Source organism: Branchiostoma lanceolatum, chromosome 4, assembly GCF_035083965.1.
Source record: "Branchiostoma lanceolatum isolate klBraLanc5 chromosome 4, klBraLanc5.hap2, whole genome shotgun sequence".
Taxonomy (NCBI): Eukaryota; Metazoa; Chordata; class Leptocardii; order Amphioxiformes; family Branchiostomatidae; genus Branchiostoma; species Branchiostoma lanceolatum.
This window is the reverse complement of record NC_089725.1, coordinates 30,088,189-30,105,827: the sequence shown is the minus strand read 5'-3', so window position 1 is coordinate 30,105,827 and position 17,639 is coordinate 30,088,189. Positions and strand designations below refer to the sequence as shown.

General features: G+C 43.6%; 2 protein-coding genes across 2 annotated transcripts; one reads left to right on the top strand and one right to left on the bottom strand.

The window, feature by feature from the left end:
- Positions 1-439: 439 nt before the first annotated feature.
- Positions 440-8,491, bottom strand: LOC136432041 (nuclear mitotic apparatus protein 1-like). Its single transcript, XM_066423059.1, has 15 exons — positions 8,464-8,491; positions 7,102-8,263; positions 6,707-6,785; positions 6,516-6,585; positions 5,709-5,940; positions 5,161-5,211; positions 4,736-4,862; positions 3,782-4,038; positions 3,275-3,418; positions 2,843-2,897; positions 2,540-2,642; positions 1,881-2,069; positions 1,625-1,685; positions 1,030-1,255; positions 440-597 (listed from the first exon to the last, which is right to left on the bottom strand). The coding sequence occupies exons 1-15, from the start codon at positions 8,489-8,491 to the stop codon at positions 463-465; spliced, it is 2,919 nt and encodes a 972-aa protein (XP_066279156.1). The 3' UTR covers positions 440-462.
- Positions 8,492-9,758: 1,267 nt separating this feature from the next.
- On the top strand, positions 9,759-15,280 carry LOC136433963 (uncharacterized). Its single transcript, XM_066426593.1, has 7 exons — positions 9,759-10,189; positions 11,035-11,154; positions 11,585-11,703; positions 12,151-12,293; positions 12,725-12,957; positions 13,293-13,471; positions 13,851-15,280. The coding sequence occupies exons 1-7, from the start codon at positions 9,874-9,876 to the stop codon at positions 14,073-14,075; spliced, it is 1,335 nt and encodes a 444-aa protein (XP_066282690.1). The 5' UTR covers positions 9,759-9,873; the 3' UTR covers positions 14,076-15,280.
- Positions 15,281-17,639: the final 2,359 nt, after the last annotated feature.

The following is a 17,639-nucleotide window of genomic DNA, read 5'->3' as shown; positions in this document are numbered from 1 at the left end:
TTCATTCAGTCTCAATCTTCCATTCATCCTTCCAGCCATTCACTCACTAAATCACTAGCTCATCCATCCATCCATCATTCCTTCCTTCCTTCCTTCACTTCTTTAATCTCTAAGTGTGAAGGGATATAAGCTGTGTTAGTCCTTCTTCCCTACGTGGATGGGTTATGGGAGAAACACAGTAGACTAGTACATTGAATAATCCGTTTATTCATACATTCACTCATCCCTCACTCCTGAAAGGATATGGGCTGCGTCGTAGTCCTCCTGTCCCACAGCCTCCTGCAGCCGGTCCTCCAACTCCAGCAGACGCATGCTGATGGCCTCACAGGCCTGCACATAGTCTTCAGCAGGGCATGTACCACCAGCAGCCTCACAGGCCTGCATGCAGTCTTCACCTGTACAGCTGCCACCTAATGCACCTGGTGCACCTGTAGGGGCCTGGAATGGGAAGGAAAATGATTCTCAATCCAGCAGACACATGCTGATGGCCTCACAGGCCTGCACATAGTCTTCAGCAGGGCAGCTGCCACCAGAAGCCTCACAGGCCTGCACATAGTCTTCAGCTGTACAACTGCCACCTAATGCACCTGTAGGGGTCTGTACCACAGTAGGAAAAGTGATTTTATTTTCTTGCTTCGGATAACATGCTGCCTAGTTGGGCTTAATTTGCCCCCTCTCTCTAGTGAGCTGGTAAGTGTGAGGCCGGCCGCTAGAAGTGTAATTTAGTCAGGCTAACATGCTGCCAAGACTGTACACACAAGCTAAAGGGGTTTAGTAAGGGCTTGTCTGTATATGGGTTGAGAAATGAGGGCCAGATGGGGCAGTGTTTGTTTGTAAGTTTGGTAAGTTCTTAACAAAAGTTTGTGTTTGGTGTGGCTATCCTTAAACATGGACCTGACAGTGTTATTTTTACGCCAACCCCTACCTGGAAATCTGGGTCCAAAACATCAACTGCTGAGTATTAAATAAGAATTACATCGCTTCCATTGAAACAATATGAAATTTACACTTCAATGTTTCTAAAAATACCTCCTCCTTCTCTGAGCTTGCAACCTTCGATGTTCCGTTTTCTCCAGCACAAGAGGTATCCATGGTAACCATGATGTCATCGTCTTCCCCCAAGATGCTGTGCAGATCCAGGGCCTGCAGTTCCTGAGGCAGAGGTAGGTGGTGCTTCTCACAGATGTCCTGGATCCAGAGCTGGCAGGCCATCATGTCAGCCTGGAGCACACTTCTTATGACGTCATTCGTACACCTGGGGGGAAAACATAACAAACATCAGCTAAGTTAGGTGGCAAGGTGGTGTTGTGGTTAGGGTTGTAAACTTTAAAGTTCTGGGTTTGAGACCTAGCAACAAACTCCTATGTTATGTCCTTGGGAAAGGCACTTAACACCAATACTTCACTTCAAATGGGTAGCTTCGGTCAGTGATGTCTTCTATTATGGGCTACACCTTGAGTAGGTTAAAGAACCCACCACTGACAGTAATCAAAACAATGAGGGGTTCTTCCCGGTTAGCGGTTCAACTCCTTACAGTCCGGTCTCGAAGCTAATCTTGGTAAAATAGTAAATGTTGTGCCTCAACAAGACATCTATATAAAGATATTTCAGTTGAAACAAAGACCTTTCTAACTGCAGCTGCAGTTCCTGGTAAAGTCGATAGGCTTCATCTTTTCTGGCAGTATCTGTAAAGTTGACAAGGAAAGCATTAGCACAATCTAATAATCTAAGAGCTCTTAAATCACTTTATGCATATAGAATATGGCAAAGGGATTTCCTTATAGACAATAGGTTTTGTAGGTACTAGGTGAATTGCATTTCAAGGCCCGTATCATTTTTGCAAAATTATCCTCATTTGCACAAAACTGAAAACAACATACCATGTTCTTCCTCCTTTTGCTTCAGCTCCTTCTGGACTTCCTTCAACACTTTCTGAGACGTCTCCAGGTCCTGTGTCAGCTGCTTGACGTCCCCTTGAGCCTTCACCAACTCCTCCTCCTTAGAGACCCTCCTGTCCTCCAAGGCTTTGATCTCATCGGCAAGACGTTTGGCTTCAGAAAAATTATAACCTGTGAAGCAATGGAGGGAAAATGGTCTTACAAAAAAAGTTCAAAAAGCTATCTACAGCAAGAGACAGACATGCCTCGACACAGCTCTCAATCTTCAGACATGTCCACCTTGTCCCCCCAACAACCTGGAGGTCAAGGGACTATGTAGGTAGGTAAGTAGACTCAAAAAGCATGCATCTTTTGACATTACGTTACAAAAACTGGAGATCCTACTACAGTTACGAAGGAAAGCTGCCTGATTGTCCAAAATCGACATTGACCTACGTCTTCCCAGGACCTACGCAGCATTACCAAATATCATGATCACAATCCATCCAGAGCTTCTGAAGTTACACTGACAAATATCCAGAAACAGAAATACACCACACACAAACACAGAGACCAACACACACATAGATACACACCAAACAATATCTCAATTTTTATGCGTGTAATACAAGGAGTGCATGGATATTCAGGGCTATACTAACCTGCCACAGCCAGCTGCTTAGCCTCTTGCAGTACTGGCACCTGGGCTGTAGTCTCACCCAGCTGTTTGTTCAAATCTGTAACTCTGGTCTGATACCTTAGGACCTGTGAAAGGAGCAATGGGTTGGAAGGTCACTATGAAAGAACTGACATACTTATGATATCAATTATACAGATAATCAATACATAAGATATATGCAACAAATGAAAACATATAAAGATATTTTGAATAGTAAGAACCGTTTCAGCTATCTTCTAGTAGGTGAAATTACATACAGGATATTGAGACAGACTATATCTTATACCTGTGTGGTCAGTTCTTGCACCTCTCTCTGTCTTTCCTGCTGTTGTTTCTTCAATCTGTAGTGAAAACATAATAGTATGTGAAAAAATGTTCCTGGTGTTTCTATACATTTCCATCATAGGTAGATGTAATGATAATGCGCTTGGCTGTGCTACACAATTATATCAACTGTGAACTTAATAAAAAAAATCAATTTGAACCCTACATGTACAGCAATTCCAACCTTAAAGGATGCTTCTAATAGATACTTTAGATTATATATCATGAACTTGACTCCTTCAGTTTTCCTGCCAACCAGGTGGATAATCTGTAATAAATCTGCCCAGATATGCACCAGTACAAATCTGGTGTAAATGTGTGCAGTTACGCCATGAGGCAGTTTACCCGATATGTAATACATACATGTAGAAGAAGAAGAAGAATACAGACAAACCTCGTGAGTTGTTGGTTGTCAGTGGTGATGACTCCTGTGTACACTGGTAGAGCCGCCATGTCCCCTGCTCTGGTGCTCAGCTCCTGCGCCTGACACGTCATGTGGGACACTCTCTCCTGGATGGACTGGAGGCTGTCCTGTAGTCTATAGCACAAGCAACAATGTCGTACTTCTGATGCTATCTGGGTCATTCATAGACAATGTTTCATGTTGTTCAATAACATAATTGTAACCAATGTCTCTCTGTTCAATATGACTTCAGCTCAGCTGTTTCCGCATTTTTGCAATACTGCTGAAAACATAATCTTCCTGATTGATATAAGAGCCTTCTCAATATGACATTTTTTATTTATTTGTAGTCTATGTTTATTTATTTGTAGTCTATGTGCTTTGTATTGTCTTGTGTGTGGGCCACGACACCAGCAACAGCTGCCTGTGGCCCACGTGTATTGTATCGTTTGCAATTTCAATAAATCACAAATCACAAAATCATTTTCCTGTCCTTACCTCTCCTCCTCCCCCTGTAGCTCCATCTCCCTGTCCCTGAGAGAGTGCTCCTCCCGTGTTGCCTCCCTCGCCTGTTCCTCCAGCTCCCCCTGCTTCCTGTCGATGGTCCTGCGCTCCTCCTCCAGCTGTGCCCTCTCCGCGGAGAACTGCTGCTCGACCCTGCTGATGCCGTCCTCCTGCAGCTGGATCTCCGCGGAGACCGCCTCCTCCTGCTGACGCAGAACCCGCAGCTTCTCCTCAAGGGCAGAGATCTCCTCCTAAGGATAAAGGGATGTACGGTAAATTCAGTTATCTTTGGGGGGATTTAATTTTGCAGTAGGAGGGGAAGAGATTAGATGTTTTGGGTTGAAACAGCTCTGCAGTACAGTAGTAACAGATAGAAATGCATATTCGCAGTGTCATGATTTTGTGGTGGAGAGGTCACAAACCAAAGATAACCATCACGAACATTTAAAGATTTACAATATCTTGAGCTACTTTTAGATTATAGAGACCCAATTTTTACTTTTGGCTTATTTGTATTGCATAACTGGTTGCTGCATCAGGGTGTTTCACACTAGATCTGTGGTTCAGCAAGAACAAGGTGTGGAAAACTGGACAGATTGATTTCATTCACTCAAACCGAGGTATCCCCTTTCTCTTATCAATAAGTGTGGTGGGTTCTTTAACATGCTTAATGTTTCAACTCGACTCTTCGACTCACAGTACAGAAATCTTAACATGACCTTCTGACATAGAAGCAGAATATCTAACCACAACAGCTAGAGTTCTTTTCTATATTGTACTGGGGCCAAAATGCACATCAGGTCCTACAATTTGCAAATTGCAGACTAAACATATAGAGGCTTGGTATCAGGAGCTACATATTAACCTTTAGCACTCTGAAGTGGCCGTTTGGTTACAGAGTTAGGCAGCAGGGAAAAGTTTAAACATCCCTGATAACATTTTCCAGACCTGGATGTCCTGTCTCCTCTCCACCAGCTGTTCCCTGGCAGAGTGGAACTCAGCTGTCCGCTCCTCCACCTGGCTCGACAGCTGCGCCTTCGACTTCTGCAGGTGCTCGCGGTCAAGGGACAGGTGGCTGGGACAGGAATGATCATAAATGCGGGTGGGTGGGGACTCGAGGAGGCAGATTTAAGTTTATTACAAGCTTATCAAGTGGTTGAACAGTATCTAATTTCCGCCCAAATCAACTGACAAGACTAACAGTCACAAGACGATATGTTCACTAACAGACTTTGAAAACAGCTTTGAATCAATGCTGTAGCTAAAAAACATTATGTATTCAGTATATCAAAGTAAGAGCAACCATTGACTATTCTTTTTTAATCTTGCCAAAATAAATCTGCATGACAAGAAAACAATTCTTAAGTCTGTACCTTGCTGCCATGGCAAGTTGATCCTGAAGTGTTGTAAGTTTTTGCTTCTCCCTGAGTAAAAAGTGTAAATAAAGTCATCACTGGATATAATGTAAGACATGACAATAATCGCAATTTATAACAGTAAACATTGCATACTCAATTTCAAAAATAGATTTTACTACATAATAATAATGGTTTATTGGTCAGAAATTACCCATGCAATGGCAGCCAGTGCTGAATTGCTGCAGGGCATACAATCACATAATACACAACAGATACATATTTGCTCCACACTTGCACTTTGTGGAACTGTCGCAAGGGTCTGGTCGGTTGCCATTCAGCGCCACCAGGTGACCTCAATACGACCTTCCCCAACCAAAGTCAGGTACCCATTCACACCTGGGTGGAGTGAGGAAAATCGTGTAAAGTGCCTTTCCCAAGGGCACAACATGGGGGCATGGCAGTGGTTTCGAACCCGGGACCTCTCGGTTCTAGGCGAAACACCCTAGCTACCGATTGCGCCACACGACGCCACTACATGACATTCTTCATGACATTCCACATACCTGTTCAATTCCACCTGTTTTGTCATCTTCAGCTCTTTCAAGCACAGATCCTGCCTGGTTTTCATGGCAGTGTACCTCTCTGCCTCTTCTGTTGCCATGGCAACCTCCTCCTCCATCGCATGCCTCATCTCCTCCAGCAGCGATGCTAAGGAGGGCTCCGAGGAGGGCAGGTCAAAGGTCATGACATGCAGGTCGGCTGTGAGAGACTGCAGTTGTCTGTTGAAGGCTTCCGCTGCGGATGGTAAACAGAAAATATGGATGAAAATATTTTTTCCACTAGCAAATCTCTCCCAATGAATAAAAAGTGTACATCGGTAACGTAAAGATAGGGTGTTTGGCCCAAAACCTAGAGGTCCTGGGTTTGAATCCCCATGTAAGATCCTTGCGATTCAGTCCCTGGCTGCAATGAGAGAGGGTCAGCCCACCCAATAATAACTGACGCTTTCTGACAAATATTTCAGACAGTACTCAACATCCTTCCTGTATCCCTGATTCTCAACTGTCACTGATGTGATGACATAGCTTCTAATCTATGTTAGGAGTAGTACCAAATATCTGTGATATTTTCATGTACTTTTTGTGTGAACATATGAGCATAATGTTGCCATAAGCTGTAAGGTATCACAAAGCGTACAAACTGCCACATATTGTGTTACGAAGCATAGTCATTGAAAAGGCTACTGTGTGTGATTGATGAGCTACATTGTGTAAACTGTTCTGTAGCATTGTAACCCACCACCTGTTACAACCATGCTGGCCACTCTAGTGTACATTCTAGCAGTCAACAAACAACCAATCTACTCTTACCTTTGTCATAGTCTTCATTCTTCACAGCCAGATCCTGTTCTGTCTTTATTCTGCTGAGTTCTTGTCTTTTCTGTAGAGTAAAGAGGAGATAATTATAAGGTATTAATACGATTAAGAAATAAGGTCAGTGTGGTGTATGAAAGAAACTTTGGAAAACGGTTAACAGAATAACATTAAAACTTTCCAGGTACCTTGACCTGCCTGCAGCACAGCCTGACACTTTTCTGTAGTAGACTCTGGTGCCGCTCCTGAAGACTAGAAAACCTCTCCCTGCCATGGGGAATACACAGACAGATCTTATTAAAAAGTATAATCTCTCACTACAAGCACTATGATCATGAAGAGATGTAATTTCCAATTCATGATCTTTTTGGTGCCAAAAGGTTTCAATCAACAAGGTTGATCTTAAAAGAAGTCTAGTTATGTAGGGTATCATCATCATCTCATCATCTTGTTGTGAAGGTTTCGTGGGTACAGATAAAACCTCCAGGGGTATGTTATCAGTTTGCAAGATTGCATACTTCTTAACAACATATCTAGCCACCTGGTAATGTTTCCAATATATGTGTGAATAAACCAGTCCTACCTGACTTTATCCAGTCTGCTGCTCTCTTTGGCATCTTCTATACTGGAATCTGTCGTTACAAGGTCCTCATCTTTTCTTGAAGTTACGTCTGATGAGCTGCTCTCACCATCACCACTGCCTAGATCGACTACCTGTAAATCTCTTGTATCAGTTTCTTCAGGTAAGCCATCTACTACTGCTGCCTTTTCAGCTTTCATGGCTTCTGACTTTCCTGCAGGTTGGTCATCACTAGATTCTACTTTCTCTGTACATGACTCTAACTCGAACCCAGCATCATCATTATCATTTGCAGATTTGTTCATAACATCAGATGGTTGTAAAAATGTAAAAGATGATTTAACTGCTGTTGTATTTTGCACACTATTAGATTCCTCGCTGTCAGCTACTGTTTTAATTGTATCCCCATCTGTGAGAAGTTCAGCCTTTAGATCTAAAGAGTCTAGCTCTAAACCATCCAACAGTCCTGCCTCTGTGTCACTATTGCACGGTAGGTTATCTGGACCGGCACTGTCTGGCACGGCAATGTCCAGGTCCAGGTCAAAATCCAAGTCAAAGCTGAGATCAAGACTGAGTGACTCCAGCCCGGACACAGCAGTTTTTTCTCCGACATGTTCACTCTCTGCAACGTCAAGGGTTAGGGATTCGAAGGGATTGGTGGAAGATGACTTCTCCTCTTTAAGATTTTCTTCTGTTTGAGTTTGATTGTTCAAAATGGCTGTGTCTTGTCTTGAAATAGTTAAAGCGTGGCAGTCTTTTGGAAGATCACTTGAGCTTGAAGTTTTACTGTCAGGTCTCAAGGCATCACTTCTTTCTTCTGTAGACAATTTTTGGCATGGTACTTTAGAGTTTTCCAGGGAAGTCCTGTCTACGCTAGCAGATTTGTCCAGGTCGTTAGTACTTTCTTCTGGTTCTTCTCTTAGGGTTGACTTCAACACTGGTGAGTTCTGAGCATCAAGATCAGTCGTTGGCCCTTCTGTGGACACGTCTTGTCTTGCATATCCAGGCCGAATAAGGGAACCGTGTCTTTTCTTCCTGGTGCTTTTTGTAGCTGACGCAGCAAGTTTCACGACAGATGCACTGCTGGCCAAAGCGTCACCTGTCCTGGCAGGAAAGGTGAGAGCACGAGGGGATGACGCAGTGCTGGAAGACTCACTACTGTAACCTGTAAGGTAGGAAGGTGTCTTGTGGTTAGAGTTGTTGACTAAGAATCTAAAGGTTCTGGGTTGGAAGCCCTTATATTAGCAGGCCCAAAATTCTGTGCCTTTGTGAAAGGCACTTAACAGTAAATAACACCTAACACCTATTTCCTCACTCCACTCAGGTAAAAATGAGTACCTAAATTTTGCTTAGGGACATTCTCACAGATGGAACGTAAAGCAAGAGGTGCCATGTTTGAGGAGATGTCACATCTCGAGTATGTTTAAACTCCCACCACACTTCACAAAAAGTTATATATAGGTGTTGTCCATCCTGGAGTGATCATGATTAAACCTTACAGTCCAGTCTTATGCAGTTTGTACCTACTAGTACTAGTACGTACTACAGTACATTCAAAACTGGTGTGCTATGCCTAAAGGCAGTCGTTACCGGTAAAAGCCAGTCATGCGAAACAAACAAACAAACACACCTGAGGTAGTCCCGCTGACTGACAGCCCAGAAGGGAAGGTGTATGGAGGAGAAGTGACCGGGACTTTAGAGATGGCACTGATGACGCTGTCAGATGAGGAAACCACACTGCTTGTTGTTGTTGTTGTTGTTGTTGTTGTCTCTGTGATCATGATGCTGCTTTCACTGAACTGGTCAACTGGAGGAGCTGTGTTTGTGAAAAGATTATGACATCTTACTACAATGACAATGAATCTGTTTGACATACTTTTCAGTCTATGATTTCAAATTCTACACAAATAGAAACAAGAAAAACAACAATTTGATTTATGATATGGTTTGCTACAAAACATCGGAATCCATCCATCTACAATGAAATGAAATGACTTATGGAAGTGGCACTGTTGACAGGATCACACTGTCAGCAGTAGAATAACTGCACTGCTGACAGGATCATCCTGTCAATAGCCTCAGGCTAGACATGACTTATTTGTTTTCGTCTAAGCAAGCAAGGAGGTTCCATCAAACAGTCGTAAATATTTGCACATAAACAAATTGTTTATATTTAGCACACATCGAGGCGGATACAAAATGACACCCTGCAAAATGAAACACGTTGAAGCATGCATAACTTAAACATTCCAACGAGGATGGGAGGTATAACCTTCTGTCCCCTTACTGTCCCTAAAAATAAGGGTTTCGAAGTTTTTAAACTGTTTTTATACGAGACCACACCCGCCAAAGTTGGCCCCCGCCCCCACCCCAGTACTGGCATCCGTGCCATAATTTATAACAGTATTAACTCCTTTACCTGAGGCGTTAGAGGTTATAAACGAAAACAGGGACTTCCCTTCGCCTTCGTCATCTTTCTGGTCCACCCTGCTGACCTTCATCCCCTGGAAAAGCGCCATTTTCTCGCCCGAACGCCGACAAAACTCCGCAAAATCACTCAACCGTCCGCCATCTTGTTTATTGACAACACCCGGGACTGAACATAGCGCGAGGTTCGCCCGGCCGCAGATTCGCACCACAGCTTTTTACTTCCTGTTGGCTTCTCAAGATGTGACACAGAACAGGCGTCTGTTGTAAAACTGGTTCGGCAACTTTATATAGGACAACGGGCCATCATTATTAGGTCAGAATAGAACACAGCTGCACGACAAGACGATGTTTCCAAGATATTTCCTGTCAATAGTCCTAAGTATACTTCTAGTTCTACTGGACTTGAAGGCGTTTGGCGATGAGAGCTCTCCGAGTTCGCCGTCATCAGAAGAAGGTGCGGGATTCTGCACGAGGGGAGACTGTTCTCAAGGAAGCGCAGTGTCGGGCGAAGAAGGAACGTCAGAGCGGCGCAGGGGACACGGGCAGCCGTTCGGGTCCCACCGCCAGCCCGCCGGAGACGTCGCGGTGCTTCCGTACATGATCTCCCCCGAAGACTTCCACCAACACTTCGTGGCCAAACACAGGCCGCTGCTGTTTAAAGGTGCGACCGAAACTATGATAGGGACAATTTACTGCTTTGATATACTGTATATTGCATGCAGCGTGGTTTGACAGAATTGATTTTCAATGGGGCCAAGACTACAAAAACAGTAAAATCATCAGTATAACAAAGTTCAATACACTTACATGTGTTGTCTTATCAAGTGGGGGTTATCTTGTTACAGTTCAACTTAGATAGTTGGTGCAAACAAGGAGGACACTTAGTCTTCAATTATTAGTATTAGGTATTCACAACATTTAATTAAGGGTTTCGATTGTTTTGATTATCGGAAAGTTGCTATTCATGGCAGGGGGATTTTGTCCAGGATATTCCAAAGGAATTTCTCTGATTTTTGGATGACACATTCTTCATGCACTTTAGAAACCATTGAATAGCTTTGTGGACAATCCTCTTTGGAATCTGACTAGTCAAACTGCAGCTTTCTTTCAAAGTACAAATTACAGGTGCAAATTACATACACTCATGCTACCTTGGCATAATCACCAAGTAGATGTAAGGACCCTACTCATTGTCAGCAAACTGTTAAAAAGTGTAGTACAGAAAACAGTACTAAAATGGTGCAAAACAAGGCATGAAACACTGAGCCTGGTCCTTACATCTGCTTGTAGATATTAACCTTTGCAAAGGTTTGTGCTTGCTGAGAATTCAGCGTGTCTAGTTTGGGTTGACCTGCATTACCAATGCCACATCTCTGGAAGGTAACTTGAAGAAATGGGTCATTGTAACCTAGGGATTAGACAAAAACTTAAAATTCACTTGTTCTTGTTGTCATAAAGATTTTCAACTGAAATCTGTGTTGTTATACTTTGTGCAACATGTTCTAGGAGGGGCAAAACACTGGCCTGCCTACACTCTGTGGGATGAAGAGTATCTGAAGCAACATTTTGGCACAGAACAGGATGGAAACCACAACCTGGTCAAAGAGCTGCATACTGACATGAAGAGTAGGTGATGTCAAGATGTTTATCTCTCTGGTTGATGAAGTTGTTGCAGTTTTCTCATAAACTGCTAGAGGTCAGCATTACACAGGGCTACAAGCCTACGACACAACTGACCAGCACAATGGCCTGGGGGTAGAGTGTTCGCCTTGCAGTGGAAAGGTTGCAGGTTAAACTCCGTCCAGGTCATACTTGAAAAAGTCTTGACAAATGGTTCATATTGCTTTCTCTGCGCTTGTGAGAAAGATTATGGGAGTTGAACACACTCCAGGCCTAAGGGCTATAGAAGCAAAGATTGGCACCTCCCCTCTAGTATACACCAAAGGTGTGGGAAGGATTTTAACTAACTAACAACAAAATCAAAGCGAGACAAGTTGTCATAAAAGAAATTTTGCTGTTTTCCCTGATGATCCTTATTGTTTCGTCCCTGCCACAGAGGACGTGATCCTGCCCACGTGTCTGCGCTGTGAGGAGATGTACTCCCAGTCCTTCACAACTCAGCTCCACACTGGCAGCGGGGAGGCTGGCTCCAAACTACACATAGACACACAGGAGGTAGGAGCCATTGGTTTGGCTGCTCAGCATGCACAGCCAGGGCTTCCCAACTAGCCTGTGGCTATTACAAAGGGCTAGCCCTGCTGACAAAGACAAGACAGTGGAATTAGACATGGGCAGTATAAAGTTTAAGGCATTTAAAGTTAACAGTTTCTGCAATACAATAGTAGCGCATTGGTGACACAATTTGTTGTATCAGAGTTACTGCGAAAAACGCAAAAGTAAACCGCCACAAACATTTCAAGGTTCACAGTAGTGTTTTAGTAGAGGAAGCTGTCCTTGGTGCTGAAATGCATATTATTCCCTCGTGATGATGAAATTTGTTGGTACACACATGTAGAGCCTGTTAACCATCCTTTGTGGGCCTCAGGCAGTACTTCTGGTGTCTGCTTCATTCCAATGATATTGATGTTTATGTTTTGCTTTACTTTCTTTGATATCTTACAGAGCCTATTTGCAGTCCTGCGTGGGTCTCAGACGGTACTTCTGGTGTCGCCGCTTCATTCCAACGATGTTTATGCAGACGAGGCCACAGTACTTGGAGTTTCTCCTGTGGACGTCGACTCTGTAGACATGGAGAAGTATCCAAGGTCAGATTGGAGTCATACTTTCTTGTAAACACATAGCCATGCCTTGATGGTTTTTCTATTAACTATGCATATCATATCAGTCGACATACCTTTTGTTTTGACGCCCCTTTGTTCCGACACCCCTTTGTTCCAACACTCCTATGGTCCGATACCCCTACGTTAGGGTTAGGGGGGTGTTGGAACATAGCAGTGTCGGAACATAGCGGTGTCGGAACATAGCGGTGTCGGAACATAGCGGTGTTGGAGCATAGGGGTGTAACCCAATATCAAAATTTTGATGATGCAGTTATGCTGAGGGTTTTTGCCAATCACAGGCATATTTTCAGGACAGAAGAGGCTCAAGAGCTATAATTGGTTTGGATTCTAGGCTAACTAGTACTTGTTAAGTCAATCCACAAATATGGTAAATCTGTAAATCTGTGTGTTACCAGAGTGGCTGATGTGCAGTACCAGAAGGCAGTGCTAGAGGGAGGAGACCTGCTGTACGTCCCGCAGATGTGGTGGCGCCAGGTCCGGGCAGACCCCAGCAGCCAGCAGGCTCTGGTCATCAGGTGGAGCTCTAAACCTGCCGACAAACAGGAACGGGAGCAGAGCAAACAGGAACGGGAGCAGAGCAAACAGGAACAGGAGCAGACTCCACTGTCCCAGGAACTCAAAACTGCAGGTCAGTAAAGCATCATGAGGTTATCAACACACTTTTTCAGCAGGAAAACTGGATTGGGTTGTCCTTTAGCCACCAGCTTCCAGGTGCATGAGCATCTCCAGTTGCGTTTTGGGTCCACAACGTCACATGTTTGTGATGTTTGTGAATTTATGCTAAGGAAAACCAGAGGGAAGGTATTCCTATGGGCATAGGCTGGCTGTGTATGTGTATATTACAAAGTTATGATGTTTTTGGTATTTTATGAACAGTAAAATCAGAGATTAAGTATTCCAACAGACAGTGGCTGGCTGTCCAGAACATGACAAGTTTATGATGTTTGGTGTTTTTATGTTCAGGAAAACCAGAAAGAAAGTACTCCTACGGCCAGTGGCTTGCTGCGTACGAACTGTGGGTCCAGAACGTGAGCAGCTCCAGCCCCAGGCTGACCTGCAGCCACCAGAACAGCCCCATGAGTCTCTACAGCTTCGAGACCATGAAGGAGGACCTGGAGGAGTTCAATGGACCAGACTATTGGGTAACTGTTGGTTTGGCTACTTGTGTATGGGAACTAAATAGTTGTAGTATCAGCCTCTTTTGCAGACTTCTTGGAGCGGCAGTGGTGCTGATTAATGTTGGCAGAGGGAGTTCCACCTCTCCAACAAAAGGAGAGGCATTGGGGAGGCGGAACTCTCTCGGCAGCAAAACACATCTTGCTCAGCCAGTGACGAAAGATTGTGGTTGCTACCTGAAATTTCTGACCGTTTCCAAGATCTACACACTAGGTTCCTCGAGTAACTGTTACCTGGCAAATTAAACATTTAAACACACGGTCTCTTGAGTCATATGATACAGGCTTGAGATAGTGACGAACTGTTTAAGGTACCACAATACATTTTATTTTATTCTCACTGTAGGATGAAGAAAGGTGTGTGTTCGATAGTGAGAACCCGAAGTGCCCGTGTTTCTACGACCCCTGCCAGGAGGACGACGCGACACCGCCGTGTGTCCGCTACATCCTGGACTACTGCCTGGACTACGAGGACAGGGGCTGTGTCATAGAACTGCCCCAGCTTCTCAACAAACTCTACAAGCCGGACTTTGAAGAACTGTCACAGATTAAGTCAGGCTATGTTCCCTAGCACATCTTAATTCCGTGGGGTCTGCCCTTTGCCCGATGCCCATATGGTCTAATGCTCCTATGTTAGGGTTAGGTTTAGGGAAAGACAGGGGCTGCATCCTAGAACTACCCCAGCTGCTCAATAAACTCAAGCCGCATTTTGAAAAGCTTGCAAATATTAAGTCAGGCTATGTTCCCTAGCACATCTTAATTCCGTGGGGTCTGCCCTTTGCCCGATGCCTCTATGGTCTGATGCTCCTATGTTAGGGTTAGGGGAAGACAGGGGCTGCGTCATAGAGCTTAGCTTCTCAACAAACTCTACAAGCCGGACTTTGAAAAACTGGCACAGATTAAGTCAGGCTATGTTCCCTAGCATAACCTGACTCCATGGCGTCTGCCCTAAGGTATGTCCGATGCCCTATGGTCTAATGCTCCTACATGTACATGTATGTTAGGGTTAGGTTCAGGCGAAGACAGGGGCTGCGTCATAGAGCTGCCTTAGCTGCTCAACAAACTCTACAAGCCAGACTTTGAAAAACTTGCACAGATTAAGTCAGGCTTTGTTCCCTAGAACAACTAACATCTACTAAATCATAGATGTTTCAAAATCATATCCAGTTGCTTGAGTACCTTTTTTTTGGCGTAGCATCTACTAACATCTAATCCTACCGGGGTACATAATTCTACATCTCTGATAAAATGCATTGAAACAGATCTCCAACCCGATGTCCCCCAGTATAATGCAATCCTGTATATTCAAACTGTGCATACCTGGGGGTGCTGCACTAGAGATCTCTCAAACACACTGTATTTCAAAGTGGCAGATTTATGTAACCAGGCGGATTAGTGTTAATAGAGGTTGCTATTGATAACTATAAAGTTAGATTACATTACATATATAGCCTGTCGGCAGTCAGAAAGAGGTATACTCATGGATTCGTTTTAGCAGTATTGATGCTATTTTTCCCATAGGCCTTTTGACAATCAAACTTTAAGGAATTACATGTAGCATGAGCAAAGTCAGACTGTGTTCCATATCCTCTGACAGAAATTTTCCAGAGATTCTATTTTTTGTGGTAATAAGGTTTATGGATATGATGAAGGTTTGAGAAGTTTGTGCTGCTACTGTTTGTGATAAGTGATAATTCTGTATGAATATCTAGCTATGGATGTTTTTGAATTCTATAATTTATTGAAATGGAAAAAGAACAAACTTTTGCAATACTATATCTTGTAATGTTGAGTTGAGTCCTCTGCTCAAAGTTGGTGTTTATAAAAGTTAATAAAAATAGATAAATCTCAATCCCACTTAATCCAGTTCTAGGGTAGCTTATTAATCCCATTGAAACCACTTCCAGGGTAAGTTATTCCCTAGATATAGTATTGTCTACTTAAAACAACAAAAAATCCATTCAATATCCATCTAGTTAGTCTGTTAATGAAATATCAAAAACATCCTTGCAGTTAAGGGTGCATTAACTTGATGCCACAGTGACCAACTAACGTTACCTTCTCTGCTTCACTTGTTTGACTGCTTTGTCAGAAATTGAGCATACTTAAGGCAAAGTAACGTCGTATAAGACAGTAGAACGTAATGATAACAAAGCCTATATTTAAATCTAAACTCGAATGAGAACGGGCTTCGACATGTTTGTCTATGCGAACGCAAAAGGAAGCACACCCAATCAGACGACAATCATAGCAGTGAGCATTTTGGCGGCATTTTTTAAACAGTAACATGTTCAGGCCAAGGTTAAGTTTGGTTTTCACGAGACTGTACTTCGCGGAGCGAAAAATGTTTCTGGTGATGACGTTGATTTTAATGTAGTCATACCGTCAAGCCAAACGTTCGTACACAATGTGCCGCCAAGCTGTTCGACCATAATGCCCCCCTCCCCACTACCGTTCTTTATAACGAAGCTACTGGCCTAGTCTCTACCAGACTAACCGCGCCGGCTATATGGAGAATATTTGCCGGGAGACTTTGGCCATCGAGGGTATTGGACCCTATCTCCGTAGCCGACTCCCTTCATACAGTTCACTCTATTTGGCCAATTCTACTATTTTCCCAGCGACCCGCGGAGACTGGTAAAGGCTACTACTGACCCAGATGAACTTTCAAGATGCAAGCAAACATCAAAGTTGATAAATGGTGTTCAACAGTGCCGTGATCTCCCGATGCGTCCCTCAGGCACACTGGCGACACCGAAACACAGCCTGTCACGAAACGAAACAATTTCTCCACCGTTCAGGAGGAAAAGCTGCAGCGGAGAACATCCATTCCTGTCCTGCGATCTGTGGATTTATGTTTTCATATCTGATTGATAGAAAGATTAGGACCGATCTCAAGGCTAATGGAGGGTCCGGTGGGAGCGCCCCCCTCCCACGAGATACCGGACGGCAGGGACACTCCACGCTATGTAGATCCGAACTGACTATTTTCAAGAATGTGTACCTTCGCCAAAAAGGTTACCTTTGCCAAGAAGTTTGATATTTTGAGGTCTGTGCGTGTGTGTGTGTGTGTGTGTGGATGTGTGTTTGTGAGCCGCATAACTCTAGAAGTCATGGATCTTAATGATATATCTGTTTAGGGGATCCAATAGTCAGGTGATCCAATAGCCAGATAACCTAAATCGTACGCTAGTCGTTATTTCATAACTTGATACCGTTCCTAGATACATACTTTGGCTGATGATGTTTTAGACTGTCCTACCACTTGACACATATTTGCTCAAGAATGTTAAATAACACCTATCATATTTCAACCTTCCTCTTATCACAACGTCTTGTACCGTCTTGTGTCTACCTGTAACATCTGCTAGTATAGCCTACAGGGATGTCATAATTTACACGAAGTGTCCATTTCTGGACAAGATAAAGACGTGTTGCCAGATTTATTACCCTCGGTTGGCACCAAAGGAAACTACATCAACACTGATATCAATTCCCTACAGTTTTCCCTTTATATGTCGAATGGCATTGTTCGCTCAGATGGAAACATAAATCATCTATCAGATGCGCAAGGATAAGATTTAGAAACTTCTAGACGTTTCAGGTAGCATCCCCTGTCTTTCTTCAGTGACTGACCGCCAGAGAATAACAGGCTGAATAAACAGGTACTGGTAGACACACGATGGAACACCGACAAATTCTATCCAGTTGCTTTAGTAACTGTTACTTTGCAAATCTTATTGTCTGGATGTCTAACCTTCATCAACGTATCCATCCCTTCGCAGCGTTAAAACTCCCGGACACTCCTAGCCCTTTGGTCGAAACCAATCGAAGAATAGGTCCCCATATGCAGTATAGTGAATACCTCGCGGCAGCGGTGGTTAGGGACCAGCGCGCAATGTCGCGTGCGCGCAGCCCGGAATTACGAACCGTGGACACTTCATCTTAGGGAGATTTATCATCCAGTTATGTAGATTCTTATCAATTTTCCCATTAGTAACATAATTCAACTAATCATCGACTGATAACCTTTGTATTATACTTATCGGATTATTGTCTTGTCGCTCACTTCAGAGTGGCTTTTTCAGTATGATATTTTTTCACTGTTTGTGAGGCCTTTTACAGATTTCATACA

What these genes read in the sequence shown, in the direction of transcription:
- LOC136432041 (XM_066423059.1), bottom strand. Translation starts at nt 8,491, where the DNA reads ATGGCACCTCTTGCTTTACGTTCCATCT. An exon ending in GACAACCAACAACTCACGAG is followed by an intron (nt 2,898 to 3,274) that starts GTTTGTCTGTAT and finishes TTTTCACTACAG; the next exon opens with ATTGAAGAAACAACAGCAGG. An exon ending in CAAGCTCAGAGAAGGAGGAG is followed by an intron (nt 598 to 1,029) that starts GTATTTTTAGAA and finishes ACTGTGGTACAG; the next exon opens with ACCCCTACAGGTGCATTAGG.
- LOC136433963 (XM_066426593.1), top strand. Translation starts at nt 9,874, where the DNA reads ATGTTTCCAAGATATTTCCTGTCAATAGTCCTAAGTATACTTCTAGTT. An exon ending in GCTGCATACTGACATGAAGA is followed by an intron (nt 11,155 to 11,584) that starts GTAGGTGATGTC and finishes TCCCTGCCACAG; the next exon opens with AGGACGTGATCCTGCCCACG. An exon ending in TCAATGGACCAGACTATTGG is followed by an intron (nt 13,472 to 13,850) that starts GTAACTGTTGGT and finishes TTCTCACTGTAG; the next exon opens with GATGAAGAAAGGTGTGTGTT.